The sequence below is a fragment of the Parus major genome, chromosome 4, assembly GCF_001522545.3.
Source record: "Parus major isolate Abel chromosome 4, Parus_major1.1, whole genome shotgun sequence".
Lineage (NCBI taxonomy): Eukaryota > Metazoa > Chordata > Aves > Passeriformes > Paridae > Parus > Parus major.
This window is the reverse complement of record NC_031771.1, coordinates 24,161,880-24,177,154: the sequence shown is the minus strand read 5'-3', so window position 1 is coordinate 24,177,154 and position 15,275 is coordinate 24,161,880. Positions and strand designations below refer to the sequence as shown.

General features: G+C 44.0%; 1 protein-coding gene across 6 annotated transcripts in view; it reads left to right on the top strand.

Moving 5' to 3' along the window:
- The window catches only part of SLC20A2 (solute carrier family 20 member 2), a 57,117-nt gene extending 42,085 nt beyond the window's left edge, over positions 1-15,032 (top strand). For 2 of the 6 annotated variants that reach the window (XM_015624645.3, XM_015624646.3), the window contains exons 9-11: positions 6,806-6,991; positions 7,715-7,799; positions 13,376-13,823. In XM_015624645.3, the coding sequence (XP_015480131.1) occupies positions 6,806-6,991; positions 7,715-7,799; positions 13,376-13,540 (436 nt within the window). In that variant the 3' untranslated portion in view covers positions 13,541-13,823. Of the gene's footprint in view, positions 1-6,805; positions 6,992-7,714; positions 7,800-8,306; positions 8,392-13,375 lie in introns of all 6 variants that reach the window. The other 4 variants (XR_001520997.2, XM_015624647.3, XM_015624644.3 and 1 more) reach the window with 4 other exon arrangements.
- Positions 15,033-15,275: the final 243 nt, after the last annotated feature.

Here is a 15,275-nt window from a genome sequence, read left to right as displayed (position 1 = left end):
GACCTGGAAGAGTTAAATCAGTATTTTGCAGAACTAGTTCTTAACTAATTCATGGGGTAGTTAGACCCCAGTTTCTTCTGAGATGATGCTTTTTAGCATCATAACAAAATCAGCCATCTTTGCTGTAGGAGCTGATTTTTGTAGCCATCAGGGCACATGTTCAGGCTGACATCAGCAGGGATCCTGGCTGGGGCATCTGTGTGTTAAAAGGAACAGGGAGTCATGTTTTCCCTGGTGCCCAGCACAGCTGTGGCTGTGGCTGCTCTGCTACTGGGCTGGGAATGAGAAAGCTGTGAGCAAACAGTGTGTTTGCCCCACAGTTCCATCCTAGCAAATGGGAAGATGCTTTTGTTGACTCAAGCAATCTCTGGAGCTTGTTATTCCTTGAATTCTTGCAATCAAAGCAGTATGACCCACAGAGAGATGCTGTAGGTCAGTGAGAGTTTTGCTGAATAAAATATGCTGTTTATGCTGTGAGGAAAGCCTGAGCCTTGTACTCCTACACACGTGTCCATGCAAGTGTTTAGTCATTTCTCATACAGATTCTTTCTCCTATAAGTGGGCAGCCTCTTCTGTCCCTTACTACCCTCCTTCTCTGCCTCAGGCCATCACTCCTGCTGTTGCAGGAGAAGCCTTGGGGGTGTCAGAATGAGCTGTGTGCCTTGGGCTGTGTGAGCAGGCAGCTACCTGGGCCCATGGATTTGGGCCATGGAGGAAGGTTGATTTAGTGCCTGACGGTGGCAGGAGGTGTGCAGGGTGACCACGGACCATGCCACCACCCGTGTCTGTGCATGCCAAGGGGCTGGCAGTGCTGAGGTTTGGCTGGTAGATGCTGTAGGGGGGAGAAACCTGCCTGCAGTCATTTCACAGGATCTCAGTTTTCCTGAGTTCCTGCTGCATAAATTGTTTGAATGTGTCTGCTCTAATTAAATTTCTTGTGGAGGGCTTCAGGACTCCCCTTGCGTATTCATGCTTAGATCTTAGGAAAAAGAGGTCATTGGAGTTAAAGTCTGCAGGTAATGCCATATAGATTTATGGCACAAGTTTGAAAAAGAATGCCTGTCATTACCTAAACAATATAGGCTGCGTTACTGACAACAGGATTTAAAACTGTTTCAGAACTATAGTAAAAATATTTGATATTTTTTATATATTTCTATGCATTCTTTCAGTGGTTTTAGGGAAGCTGACTGCTTCTAGTTAGGGAATTCATTTTTAAGCAAAACAGTTTGAGAAACTAGGAAATGTGTGCTTGCCCAAAATACAGGGAGAAGAGCTTTCTCCTCTCACCTTCATTCAGATTTCACTGGAGTTTTAGGTCAGAGTGCACAAACAGCAGTAGGATTCACCTTTCCCCCCTCTTCCTAAAGTAAATGCAACTAAAGGAGGGAAGGGCCAGACCATTGCCAGTATCTCACTGCACACAGGGAGCTTAGTGGGATTCAGCCTCTTGGCTAAATAAGGAGTCTAAAGGAGCTATAGTGAGGCTGGATTACAAAACAGGTACTTCTTATTTCCTCCCTGAGAGCTGCAGTCAAGCTCACTGAGAATATTTAGGAAGCTAATCTATCTGTTATATTTAGTGAGGGAAGCCTGATTTCTGATTTCTTCCCTTTTTTAATAATAGTCCATCCTGTAAGTCCAGCCCGTGCCCCAAGTAGATGTGAATCTTCATTTCTCTCCTTAATTGTGCAGGTACATGACATTGCCATGCAGGCAAGTCAGAGAAGAGCAACAAGAAACAGCGTCTCCAATGGGCATGGGAATCCCTCCCCATCCCTGTGTGAGCTGGACCCATGTCTGGGCTTGCCAGGGGAAAAGCTGATGCTGGTGGGCACCGGGGAGGATGGACCCAAGGATCCAGGATCCAGGCAGGTGGGGTTTCAGGGCCAGCACCTGCAGGACACAGAGATGAGCTGCAGGAATGAGAGCGCATCCACCCTGACTCATTAACACTCGCAAAGCTTGCACTTCACAGGGCACAGCTCTGACACACTTCTGTTGTGCTGTGGTAGATGCACTGTTTCAAGGCTGTCCAGTTATTTGAACTAGGATAAGACTCTGCTGATAGTCTGATATCCCTGGAGATTAGGGCATGTTTTTTTCCTGTTGCTACATACAGGCGTATCTTTCTTTCACTCTTGCTCAGCCGGGTGATGTCTCATGGCATAACTGCAGCCTATTCAGAAATACCATCCCACTGATTTTCCCAGTGGAAGGCTTGTTTGTGAAATCCTGGTTTGGGAAACAGTCAAATGGCTGGACGTTTCCTAATTATACTTGTAATATTGGACACCTAATACGGATTTCTCGGATGGCTGTTTTGCTTGTCATTCAACTTTAATTGGTGATAATGTACGTTTCAAGGTTCTTTCACTCAACTAGAAAAAGTGGCTAAAAAGCAATCTCCTTTTTCAGGCAGCAGAGAACCTAAGCATGGTCATCAAGAAGTCTATACATTATTCACAAAGCACATTCAGAGTGTAGTTTTCAAATACAGTTAGGTTTTCTTTTTGAGCAACTCACTACTCCCCTCAAACAACAGCAAAGAAGTAGCAAAAGTTGCTACTTCATAACGTATTTATGACAAGTTTGATGGAGTTTGGCCACAGATCATTCAGCTGATGGCTGAATTACTGGGAAAAAGCCCCTTATTTCTTTACCAAAAAAAAAAAAAGTGTTAGTCCTTATTCCTCCAGAGAAGGTCTTGGACTTGTGACCCAAAGGTACCTAAAAATTTCTGCTAGTGTGTGTGTGCATAGGAAACTGTCATTTCTAAGCCTGTCTCATGATAGCTGAATGTGGGGTGGTTATTTTTGTTGGTAATACTATCTGTCTCACAGGGGAGAGGAGAAGCCAGCTCTATTTATAGTTCAGATTCACTGTCAAATGCTATCTTTCACAGCAGTTTTATAAATGCTGTGTGACAGATTCTAAACTGGCACAAGCGAGGAGAAAAAGAGAAGTTTGTGCCAATTCACGTTAGTTGAGAGTGACGGGAAAATCATCACGAGGGTCAGGCAGCACTTCAGGAACAGGGAGCAGCCCTTCAGTGAGCCACCATGGAACACATCTGCCAGTGCAAGTGTTGCTGTGGGTGGCATTAAATCCTGCACTGCACCTCCAGGGAAGGCAAAGAGCCCCTGCGCAGCGCCCCAGCTGCACAGCTCTGTGCCCTGCGAGTAATCGGCCTGGCAGAGGTGGGGAAAGTACTGGATGTGGAGAATGCACTTTGCAGCAGGCAGGCTCAGGAAATGGGCTTCTTACACCACAACATTGTATAAACTCACCCTAAAATTAACTCATATTGGCACCTCCTTGTGCTCAGTGGGAAAGTGTGTGTTAGGTGTGCAAAATTAAAGTCAGGAGCCCCTTATTTTCTGTTCTAAACCTAATAGCTAAATAATAGTACAAATCCCCTAAAGCACTTCAGTTTCATGGGGACCTGAGGGCAGTTTTACATATAGATAGATGTGGATGGGGGTTCAGAGCCCCTGTGTGACCATCTCAGGCTTTTTTCTTCTCCAAACTAGCATGGATAAGATGTGGAGCTCCAGCACAAAGGAGAGTTAGTTAAGGTAAGTAGAAAACTGTGTGGGAGAGTAAGAGAAAATAACTTCTTGAAAATAGACTTGTGAAATGAGTCTTAGCCAAATGCCTGGAAGATTTGAGGACTACTTTCCTGCTAGTCATGTCTTGAATCAAATGAGCTAGAACCAGTGGGAAATACTGTGCAAGCCACATCCCAGTCTAGCCAGAATCCTTGTGGATCATCTGGTTAGTCACTCAGCTGTAGGAGACATCTGTTAAGCAAACTCTCCTATCTAACAATGCCTTTATTGTTGCTGGTTTCTTTGGGGTTTTTTTGTATTGTTTCTCTTTTAACCTCTCTTACTGAGCTGTTGGGAGTGGTTTTCTTCTACCTCTGTGCAGAACCAAGATCATAGTCCTTGCAGTGCGTGAGTCAGACCCATTTGCTGCGAGCTTTTGGCAGTTTCATGGTGCGACAGGACTAGCAGCTTCTTCTAGAGCTGTTTTCCTTTGGCATGGAGAACATTGATACCACAAGCCCCTTGGACTGCACCTTCTAAACAAATCTAGAAGCTGAAGGAGCCCCTTTGGAGAGCTGTGATGGTTCTGGATTCAAGCCACTCTTGTTGCTGTTTGTAGCCCCTTACAGATCCTCAGGGTGGGAAATGCCACTGTCCCTAAGAGCTGAACTCACACTGAACGTGATTTACCAGGAGAGGAGAAGTGTCCCTCTGGTGTAGATAACCAGTGAGGTAGATACTCACAAAGGAAAATGAGGTTAGTTACATTTTTGCCTTTCCAAGCCCATATGGATCCAGTGTTCTTCTGCTTTCTTTTCTTACAGAGAAGGTATCAGAAATGCTGCCTCTGTGGGCAGCAGTGTTATCTCTTCTGATCTGTGGGACAGTCAGCCGATTGGATTCTTGAGGCTGAGCATACATCGGCAGAGTTTTGCCTTGTCTTCCCTTGCCATAAATAAGAACCTTTTCCTCAAGGATTAGGCTTAGTTGATTCACAGAGGTGTAGCATTTGCAAATAATTAAAACTGGATTTTGATGGAAGAGCATAGTTTGCTGCTGCAGTTTTTGAAGTCTTTTCTGCCTCTTCAGTCTATAAGTTCTCTCTTTTGTCAGTTGGAACTGACAAATATGTATGCAAAATCTCTTTAGAACTGTCAGGAATCAGTGCCTGAGCTCACTCCAAATGTGCCTGTTATTTTCAACAGGGAAGTTTTTTCCATGTCATACAGCACTATAAAAAGGGATGATCAGTTTTGCCATTATTCATTTGATCAGTGTATTATTTGCCTTTATCCATCCTTCACCATCCATCCGTTTATTCATGTACCTTCATAAATTGAATTAACTTTCTTTTTCTGTGCCCAAAAAGGCATTAAAATGTTCAAGTAATTTAATCTATACCTGAAAACACTGGAAAAGCAGTTTCAGGTTGATTTCAAAATATTAGAAATGCTTCAATCAAGAATCTCTTCTTCCATGGAGGTAAAATAATTCTTGCATTTAGGCCCTAAGGACTTTTCACATACTGTCCTTCCAAAACTCAACAAATTGAATGCTTACTTGGGCACAGTATCAGACCAGAATTTTAAAGTGTTTTAGCAAGTGGAAATCACTCTTTATTTAAAGTCTTTAGTTCTTCATTGTACTGCCCAGCATCTTCAAGCCCACTGGATTTTATTATCCAAGTTAGCTCACTAATTTGTTTTCAGGATCTTTCTCAAAACCCGTAAGAATAATTAATTCTTTTATATCAAAGAGCATTTTTAACTATTTTCATTTCCCTCATCGCTTGAGTGTCGCTGTGTGTGTTTACAAGGGAAAAGTTTTTCCATATTGCTTTGCTTCAGGATCACTTCTTGGGGTTCAGAGCTCAATTTCTCAAGGGCCAGATGAAAGCAGGAGGGTCTTGTGTTGCTGAGATGTGCTGAGCTTTTCACTGCTGGCCACCCTTGTCTCTTGGCAATTGCCACTCAGCCCCTGGCACCTCATATCTGGTAAAAATGGGATTCAAGGAAATTATTAACTGGCATATACAGCGGCCTGGTTTGCACAACATTTGACATTAAAACTGGCCCTTACTCCATCTGTGTGCTTTGGAGTGGAACCAGGAACTAAATTTAGCAGGTCCTGGCTCCAGGGTGAGCATGGCTGTCAGTCCTGCCTGCAGTGCTTGCTGTGACCTGCTTTCCTATTGGTTTACAAAGAGGGGGGCTTTCCTGATGGCTTTCAGATTTTTGGAATGACATTGGTCAGGTTTGTTCTGCTCTTCTCATGATTATTTAGACATAAATATAAACACTGCTTCACTAATTATGCTTTTTGGGTGGTGAATAAATGCTGCTCAGCTAGGCAAGCAGCTACTTGGTTTAGTAAAGGAGCTGAAAATAAAAAGGATGTCGAAATTCTTATCTGCTTTTCAGTATTTGAGCCTCCAAAGTAACTGGATACCAGCTTTCGAGTTTTTCTTCTAGCTAGAAGTTTCTGTCTAGAAATGTGATGCTTTCTTAGAATAAAGAGTCAGAAGTCTGACTCCAGCCACCAATATCGGATGACCTGCATTAAGAGTGGGAACTTCAGTGTTGCTGACTTCCAGTGTTTTTCCAGATAGCAGCAGCAGGGTAGCAAAATGGGCTTACACCAGCTCTGTGTCACCAAAGGCTTCTTTCTGATCCAGTCCAACTCACTCTACAACACCTTTGAAGATGACTAAGTCACCTTCCCAGCTGCACTCAGATAATTTCCCAAACATTACAGGCTGTCAAGATAAATTATATTTCTATATTCTTGCCTGCAATGGTAATTTTATTCATTATTTTCTCCTCTTTGGCAAAAAGAGCTAATTTGATACTTGAATTTTAAAGATGCACAGGTCTCGAACTGGTAAATTTTGAGATAGTTTCAGTGTGGTACTGAAAGAACTGATTTTTCTCACAGAACAGACATAATGAGGTACTACTGACTCTGACATTTCAGGAAACAATTTGTAAAAGAGAACCTTGCTCTAGTTTTCAGTGAAGAAATGACAGCTGAAAAAGCAACATGATGAGAGTTGACTGCTGCACCATTTCCAAGTGAGAAAGGGTGTTGCCTGTAGGGTCAAGTCAGAGCAGTGCTGCGCCCATGATGAAGAAGAATCGTGCAGAAAATAAGAGACTTCTTTCAAGGCAACTCTCTGCATTTTTGTACTGTATTATTACAGTATAAAAGAGCACACAATTTTATTATTATCAGATGACATGTTTCTGTTTCTCCAGCAATGCCATCGGTCCCCTCGTCGCGCTCTGGCTTATCTACGAGCAAGGTGCCGTAATGCAGGAAGCATCGACTCCCATCTGGCTGCTGTTCTATGGAGGTGTTGGGATCTGCGTGGGTCTCTGGGTCTGGGGAAGAAGAGTTATCCAGACTATGGGTAAAGACCTCACTCCAATCACACCATCAAGGTAGGTCCACAGTTGTCATTGTGGTTGTGTGAACTTTGTGTGTGAGACAATCTGAGAAACTGCTGCTCCGGTATTTTGTTTGTAATGCGGTTTGCTGGATTTGCTGTGCTTTGATTTTAATGATAACCTGGCTTTGACTTCTCTGTCTTTCTAAAAAAATGAAAGAAATAAGTGAAAAAGGATAAAAAGAAAGCATGAGGTAAAAAAAGAGAAAGAAAGAGAGAAAGGAAAAAAGATAACCCTGTAATACTGAATATGTTTAAGGCGTAGAGGTCTACACGAACAGACAGCAAAGTCTTCTGCTGATGACCTAATTAGCTCGGTAGGAGGTGCATTTGGAAATGGCAAGATTACAGTGGCTTTCCCAGTGCGCTTCAGACTATTAAACCCATATGTATTTATTACAGTAATTTTCTTCTTTAATGCATACTCGACCTCTGCTGGTGCTTAACTGAATTACTAATTAGGCAGGATTTACTGCAGCGTAGAGTAGTGAAGGTCTCTGACGCAATGAGCCGTGCAGATGGGCTACTGCAGATGACTAGCCTGTGCCGTTCCCATTATTCAGCCCTTTCTTGTTCTCTTAACTTACTCACATGACAAAAATCAGTTGGAGATAAAACAGTGGAAAGAAGAAACGGGTAAGACTTTGGCACGCTGCATGGTATCAGTCCGAGCTGATGCAAAGAGTGATTGTGAAGTGTTTTCTTATGCTTCCCGCAGTGGATTCACTATTGAGTTGGCTTCGGCGTTCACAGTTGTGGTAGCTTCCAATGTTGGACTTCCTGTCAGTACTACACACTGCAAGGTATGCCTTTGCCCAGCGACTGCAGTCAAGGCAGTCTGGACTATTCATCTTAAAATTGTGCTGCTCGAGCCAGGGATAATGGCACGGTGAGGGGAAAGCAGCTGCTGACAGAGGATGGTTAGGTAGGGGTGCATCAGCACATCTCAGTCATGCCAGCAACGTGGGAATGTAATCAGGCTTCCAAAAAACGTGTTGGAGTTGTCACAGTGAAGTCACTGGAATTGGCCACAGCATAAACCCCATAGCTGCTGGTGAAGAAAAATAGCGCTTACAAAAGCGTGACTTCAATTTTATTGCAAATGATTGCAAGGAAGAGCCTGGTTTCCTCTGACGGTGCCATTTGAACCTGGTTGGGTAACATTTCTCCCTTGTTCAGAGGCTGCGCACCATTCATCATTTGTACTTGACTTTCTTGATAAGTGCATGGCATGGGATTTCCTGCATATAACTCTTTTACTACAGGTTTTCCATCTGTCTTTTTTTTTATTTTTTTTTATTTCTTCACAGTGGATTTTGCATTGAAGTAATGTGTGCGCTAACGGTACTTGTAGCCTCAAATGTGGGTATTCCAATAAGCTCCACCCATTGCAAGGTATTGGAGTTTGCAGTGATACTATCAGTAAATCACATCACTAGGACAAACCATAACAAAATCTGGGAGATACCGACTGTTGCAGATTGCCTTCACTGTGCCATGCCCTGCAGACTGTGACCGCAAAATAACGGGGCCCACTTTGACAGGCAGTACAGCCAAGCAAAGTCAGCATTATAACTAATTGCACAAAAGTCTGGACTCTCTTTCACCCCTACATGGTTGTACTGAACTAATATAGACAATATTAAAACAACGTAGATCCGTAGTCTGTGTGAACCCAGTTATGTGTATTTTAAAACCTCCTGTATGAAAAACACTGCTACATCATTAAGCTAATATTTTAATGTCTCTCTTCTTTTAAACCAACTTGTCCTCACTTTTGTGCATTTTAATACAGAATCTGGCCCTTGTAATTAGTCCTTTGAACAAGGTACTTTTTTTTTTTTTTTTTTTTTTTTCCAAAAGACTACTTGGTAGTATATGTACAGGCTAGGCAATGAGCGCAATTTAGTTGTGTCACAAAGACATTTATATAGCTTGTAGACATGAGAGAGCATGTAGACATTTACACTACTGGAAGAACATAATGGGAATTTGGAGTTTTGTTCCCTGGGAAATTCTCAGGTCAAATATCCCGTCTTTTCTCCTTTCCTTTTTCTGAAGCTCCTGGTTGTGCAGAGCTGTTTGTTTCCTTCACCCGCTGGCAGGATGTGGGGAAGCCCCTCCAAAATCAGAGACCTCAGAATGGCAGTCCCTCTGCATCACTGCATGCCACCAAGACCAAGCCCTAAAAAAAGACAGTCCTTGTAGGATTCACTACTGCCCCTGGAGATCTAGGAGCCCCTGGCTGGGGCTGGGGCAGGCGGGGTTCCGGGGATGACTGCTCCATGGCATGGCAGGCCGGCTGGCAGGAAGCCTGGCAGCCTTGCCTGTGACATTGACCTGCTTTCCAGTAAGAGTCAATGAAATCCACACATCCTGCAAAATGTCCAAAGTTGGTTCAATTGGCCTTTTTCTAGTGAAAACCATTTCTTCAGAAAGCCTTCCTCTATTGCAAAATCATTTATTTCTTCTACCCTGGTGCTCTTTGAGAAGCAGCCAAGACTGAGCTGCTCTGAAAGGCTGTTCAGATTTCCTGGCATTGACAGAACTCTGGTTCCTCTGAATCAAGCAGGGAGGGGAAAAATAATAACAATGTTATCCACTTCTAAAAATGCTAGCCTAAAACCACCTCCCTTTAAGCTGACTGGTATATCAAATGCACAATGAAGAATTTGCCAGGGAGAATAATACAGCTTTGATTATCCCAGTTGTGTGCCTGAAACACTTCTAGCCAACTGCTGTAAAAGAGAAAACATACTTTGGTCCAAACAAATAGACTGAATTTAAAAAGAAAGTATCTTGGAAGCCATAAGCTAATGAGAGGGGTATTCATTCACTCAATGCAGCTAAAAGCTTGGTCTTTTCTAACTGCAGAGCAAAATAGTTCTTTTTAAAAAATACTTCCATAAAAGCAGCTAATGTGGTTAGTCTGTGTCTGCTCCCTGTAGCTTGCTGTATCTCATTAGATGGATCATTCTTAATGGGAAGATCCACTTTGCAATAGGATTAGACTGTTCCAGGGATGTCATGTTATTGTAACTGACTGTGTTTCAGAAAAATGAGATCCTGAGTTGAAAGATCCTAAGTGAGCAACACAAGATAAAGCAAACACTTGTAACGGATGTATTCCTGTATTCCTTGTTTTCTTCGAGGACCCAGGGCAAGAATAAAAAAAATTGTTAAATATCATTTACTCCATGTGAAAATGCCTAGCTGAAAGTGCTGTCAGCCACTGAGTCAAAAATGCCTTCTTAAAAATCAGCAGAAAAATTATTTTGCCTTAGAAATCCAAAAGAAAACAGGTTTGAGGTGAGCCTGATCTTGAGCCTCCATCATCAGGGATTGGGAATTACTCTTTTTCTCAATATTTACTCCACTGCAAAATAGCATTTGCTTGAGTGGGTGTCAGTCAACTGAATGCACAGCAGCTGGATAAACTGATGGCAAATAAGGAGCAGCATGAAATAGCTGAGGTGGAACAGTAGACTGTAATGAAAAATGAAGACCGAGTATGAAGGAAAGCTCTGAGCAGCAGTTTTCAGATCTTGTAGCGAATGTGGCGGCAAACTGGAGGTTGGTAGCAGGAATAAAAGCATTTGGCTTCTGAGGAAGGTTTGTCAAGGCCTCTCAGGTCAGGACCTGCCTTTGGTCCTAAATCAGAGCCTTTTGTCTACATCAGGTAGTCACTGCCCGATGTGCCTGTCCCACGTCTATGGCCAAGCTGCTTTTTCACTCTCAGTGCCTGCTGAGAGCCTGAACTGCACCTTTGTCTTTGCCTCAGGTCCAAGGGGAGAGGAAAGACCCTTGAAAGCCTCCAAGTCAAGAGGGCTTGGAGGAAAGGCCTAATCTTTTGAGCCTCCAAAGGAATCTGTGGGTCTGAATGTGGCAGTAGCCGCATTGCTCTGACTGCACCAGTTCTACCTCCCCTGGGATTTAGCACTGAGAAGCCAGTGTGGTGTGAATGCATAACTTCCCTTTCTGCTGCCCAGGTGGGAAAATGATCATATTGAGTCTTAGAGTGCCTGTTATTTGTTCTCAGATTGGAGATTTAGAAATAAGCATTTCTCAGCTGTAACAGAGTGTGTTCACATACAGATAAAATTAAGAGTGCAGCAGTTAAATTGTTTTCCTTTGCAGAAGTGACTTTGCTGAGGTCATTCTGTCAGCTCCATTTTGGCAATATGATTTTGCGGTTTTGAAAAATATTCTCCGTTGCTATCATTGAATTATCGTGTTCTGTGTGTTCTTATTATACACCATTGCACAGGAACAAGAGAGCCAAAAGCATTTCTGTAATGCTTTGAGCAGAGCATACTGAAGGCAAACTGCACTGGTTTCAAACCAATCTCAAAGTAGATATCATCTGGAAATCTACAGAAGGTGTAGTGTGCCTACACCCAAGGATTAGCTACTCTCCTAACCTCTAGTCCATCAAAAATCACTATTAATAAACTAAACTTTAATAATGTTTAAAACAGATTGCCAATGCCATCATTGCTGATACCATTTAAATTTCAGGAAGGACTCGGAGATTAGCGTACATAGACTGCAGGCTTGCTCAATAAGTAACACGGCGTGACAGATGGATGCTAAGGACACACAAAATGTAAAGCTGAGCCTAACAGCTGAGCTGCTGAAAACCCAAATGCTGTTTCCTCAGGTTAATGCTTTGATGTAGTCACAAGTGTGACTTCTTCACCTGGATACACCTCCACCTCCTAAATACACTTACTCCTCCTAATTACAGAACAGCACATTGTGTACTCCTGGAGTATTCAGATGAAATATTATCTAACAGATTTCCTTATTGGGTCAAGCTTTTGACAGAGGCCTAATTGGTCACAGAATATCTCAAGTTTAGTTTTCCCTTATTCTGCCACAGGTGCCCTAGAGTTACAGGGTCTTCCACAAGTAACTTTTATCCAAAAATAAATGTTAAGCACCTAAACAGGTGTTAGCAAAATATGCAGATTTGATATCCTCATGCTATCTTTCCCTGATTCCCTGTACTCCTGGCATGTATCATTTTCCTGGCTCTGTACAAGGGGAACAGCCCATCTTTTGATCTATAGGCAGGGACTGATACTCCCATTAAGAAAACAAGCAGGGAAGCAGGGATGGCACTTCAGGGAGCACATGCCCAGCTGTGTCTTGGAGTTTCCTTACCTTCAAAACAGGATATATCTTCCACATTTCTTGCTGCTTTACCATGCACTTTGAATAGACTTACACTGTTTTTGCTAACAGCATGGAAAGCACTTCCAGGGCAGAAAGAAAATGTAATCTTTCTGAAGTTTTTGTATCATTTTTCATTGAAAATATTTTTCTCAGTCCAGTTTTTTTTCTTAAAAATTGATATGCTGGGTTTATACCTGAGCTTATGAACTGAAAATACCTTTGAAGGAAGAAAAGGTTGCAGCTTTGCCCATAACACAGTGTGTTTTATCTACAAAACCACTGACCTACCCAGCTGCTCTGGTAGCAGTGTCTTTGAAGGATATCTTGCTGTTTTATCCATTCCCCACCATCCTCTTGGTGTCTGAACAGTTTGTGTGCCCCACAGTATTAGTCTGGTGTCTCTGTCTGCAAGACAGGAATTTAGCTCTGGATGCTTTGCTTGGCTAGCTGGTCCAGAAGGGCTGGTGTCCCTCACAGGGCTCAGATTGGTGGGTTTGTTGTACTGGCTCTAAGCCTGCACTGTCTGTCTGCCCCCTGCCAAGCCACCATCACTGCCACAGGGTGGGCTCAGCTGCTTTTACCTTGACACTGCCATCCTGTTTGTAGCCTGCAGTATTGGCACATGGATGTGGTGTTTTGGGTCAGCGCTGTGTGCTGGGCTGGGAGCTGCACAGAGACGCTCAGCAGCTGCTGGGTGAACGGGCAGGGCACCCCAAACCAGCAAGAGGACAGGCAGGTGGGACAGGAACCAGAGTAGCTATCCTGGCCTCTCCACCAAAGCCTTGAAAACAACTTTCCTGGTGTTTTCCTAATTTAAACTGCAATCAGGCCAGAGTCAGTGGACACTTTCTCTCTCCCCAGAGGACTGAGTCAGGTGGAGGGCTGCCTCAGTTGCACTGAAGGCTCATGTAGGAGTTAGCAGGGCAGAGAAAAAACTCACCAACATACTTTATTGCCTTTGGCTGACCCCAAGACCCATGAAAAATTGGAGAACATTGAAAAACAAAGGTTTAAGTACCCTGGAAGTGTCACCCTCCTGCCACCACACCAGAACAGTGCCATTGTCATCCTCAGGGCCTTCTTTATCTCAGAGCAACGCTTGGTATCAGCTGACTGGCATTGGTGTGGCCGTGGGCATGTTACATGTGCTCAGACCTACCCCTCACACCTCGTCTCCCTCTCTCTTCCCCACGCTCCCAAGGTTGGCTCCGTGGTGGCCGTCGGCTGGATCCGCTCCAAGAAAGCCGTCGACTGGCGCCTCTTCCGCAACATCTTCCTGGCGTGGTTTGTGACTGTGCCGGTGGCCGGCTTGTTCAGCGCCGGCGTGATGGCGCTGCTGATGTACGGGATCCTGCCTTACATCTGAGGAGCTTCCTCTGCTGGGAAAAGGGGAAATGGCCAAGCTACTACCGACGGGAGAAGCGTTCCCGTGAAAGAAGCAGTCAGAGAGGATCCATCTTCCATACCTAACTTCTTATCTACTGTACATAACAATGTGTCATATTGGTGACATGGTGATGTGGTGCCATTTCTTATATATTAAAGAAATATATATGCATATAGTAGGTAACAATACCTAAGTTATATCATCAGTGGGGTGAAAATAATTGCCTAGAACTTAATATTTAGTAAAATTTGTACATAGTGTATCATTTTGGTGGCTATTTTTTAATCTTTTGAAGAAGAGTATGGATTAGGAAATGTTTCTTGTCCATTTGATATAAGAAGAAGCGAGGTACAGGACTGCATAATACATGAATTTTTTAAAGCTATTAAGATACTGGAACAAAATAAAATGTGCAGAAGTGCTTTTCATAAAATAACTTTGTTCATATCATATTGATTTTCGTGTATCATAGCGTGATGGTTATGGCTGTGTAAATACTTATGAACAATAACCTTTAAATGGTGCATTTCCCTTATATATTTTGGATAAGAAAGTTTAGGAAGTACCAAAGAAGCAGGGGAATAGCTTGCCGATATTATGTTGTTGTCTCCACGTGTGTTGTGTTTCCCCACCTCTGATTCAGCGTTGTTTTCACCAAGCTCCAGCCAGTGAGGCTGGGATAGTACTGTTCATGTCTTAATGTAACTTTAAAACAAAAAGCGCACACAAAAAATTAGTTCTCGTGACTTAGTCGGCAGCCCATGGCTCTCCACATTAGCTGATAGCAAACTGACTTCATTTTGTGGGTTGATACTTGAGTATCTCACTGCTCACCTTCTCCCTTTCCCCTTCAAGTCTCAGCTCCCGGCTGCTCTGGATTCCTGCGGGAGGACAGACCGTCAGCCTCCCCTCCTCTCTCCCTCCAGACACGAGCACACTCTCTCAGGGGCAGCAGCCCTGGGGCACCCCCGCGTACAGGAGCGAAGGGCAGCAGCGGGCAGGAAAGGGCTCAGCCCCGGATTTGTGCTTGGAGGTACTGGGCGCCCACGGGAGTGCTGATCCACGCAGGGGAGGATGTGAGCAGGTGCTGCCTCCCCCCTGGCAAGTCCCATCCCAGCCACAGCCAGCCAGCCTCCTGCTGTGCTGCCTACAGCAAGGAGGGGACGGAGCCCAGCCCTGTGTGGATGGAGGTTGAATGGTAACCAGCGTTTGGGATGAGATTTTGTTCATGGCAGCTCAGGGGAAAAATGGCCAGCCACATCCCCTGCATGCCTCTGGAAAGCACATTTGAGTGGAGGTTACTGATTCGTGGGTGGGAGGCAAAGGGCAAGGGGTGCCCAGAGGAGGTTGGGAATCTGTCACTGTTTAAATGCTGCTAAAATTTTGATAAAATGTTCTTGGTACTCCATTGTGATTTTTCCATTGGTCATTCATACCAAATTTATAATAAAAAGATAAACAGCCCCTATAACTGTCTCCTGCGTTTTTGGAGTGTTACTCAGCTGTAATGGGAAGGCTCCCCAGGCAGTTAAAGCCTACTCCTTGGCATCTGCCGCCTTTTGTCCTTTGTCTGCTGTGGTCAGTGGGATCAGACCATGCTCTGTGTGGCACTGACAAAACCTCCCTTTTCTTCCTGCTGTCCTGGCAGCCCCAGTGCCCAGCCCTCGCTCTGCCCAGCCTTGGCTCACAGGCGTCTCTCTGTCGAGGTCTGCGA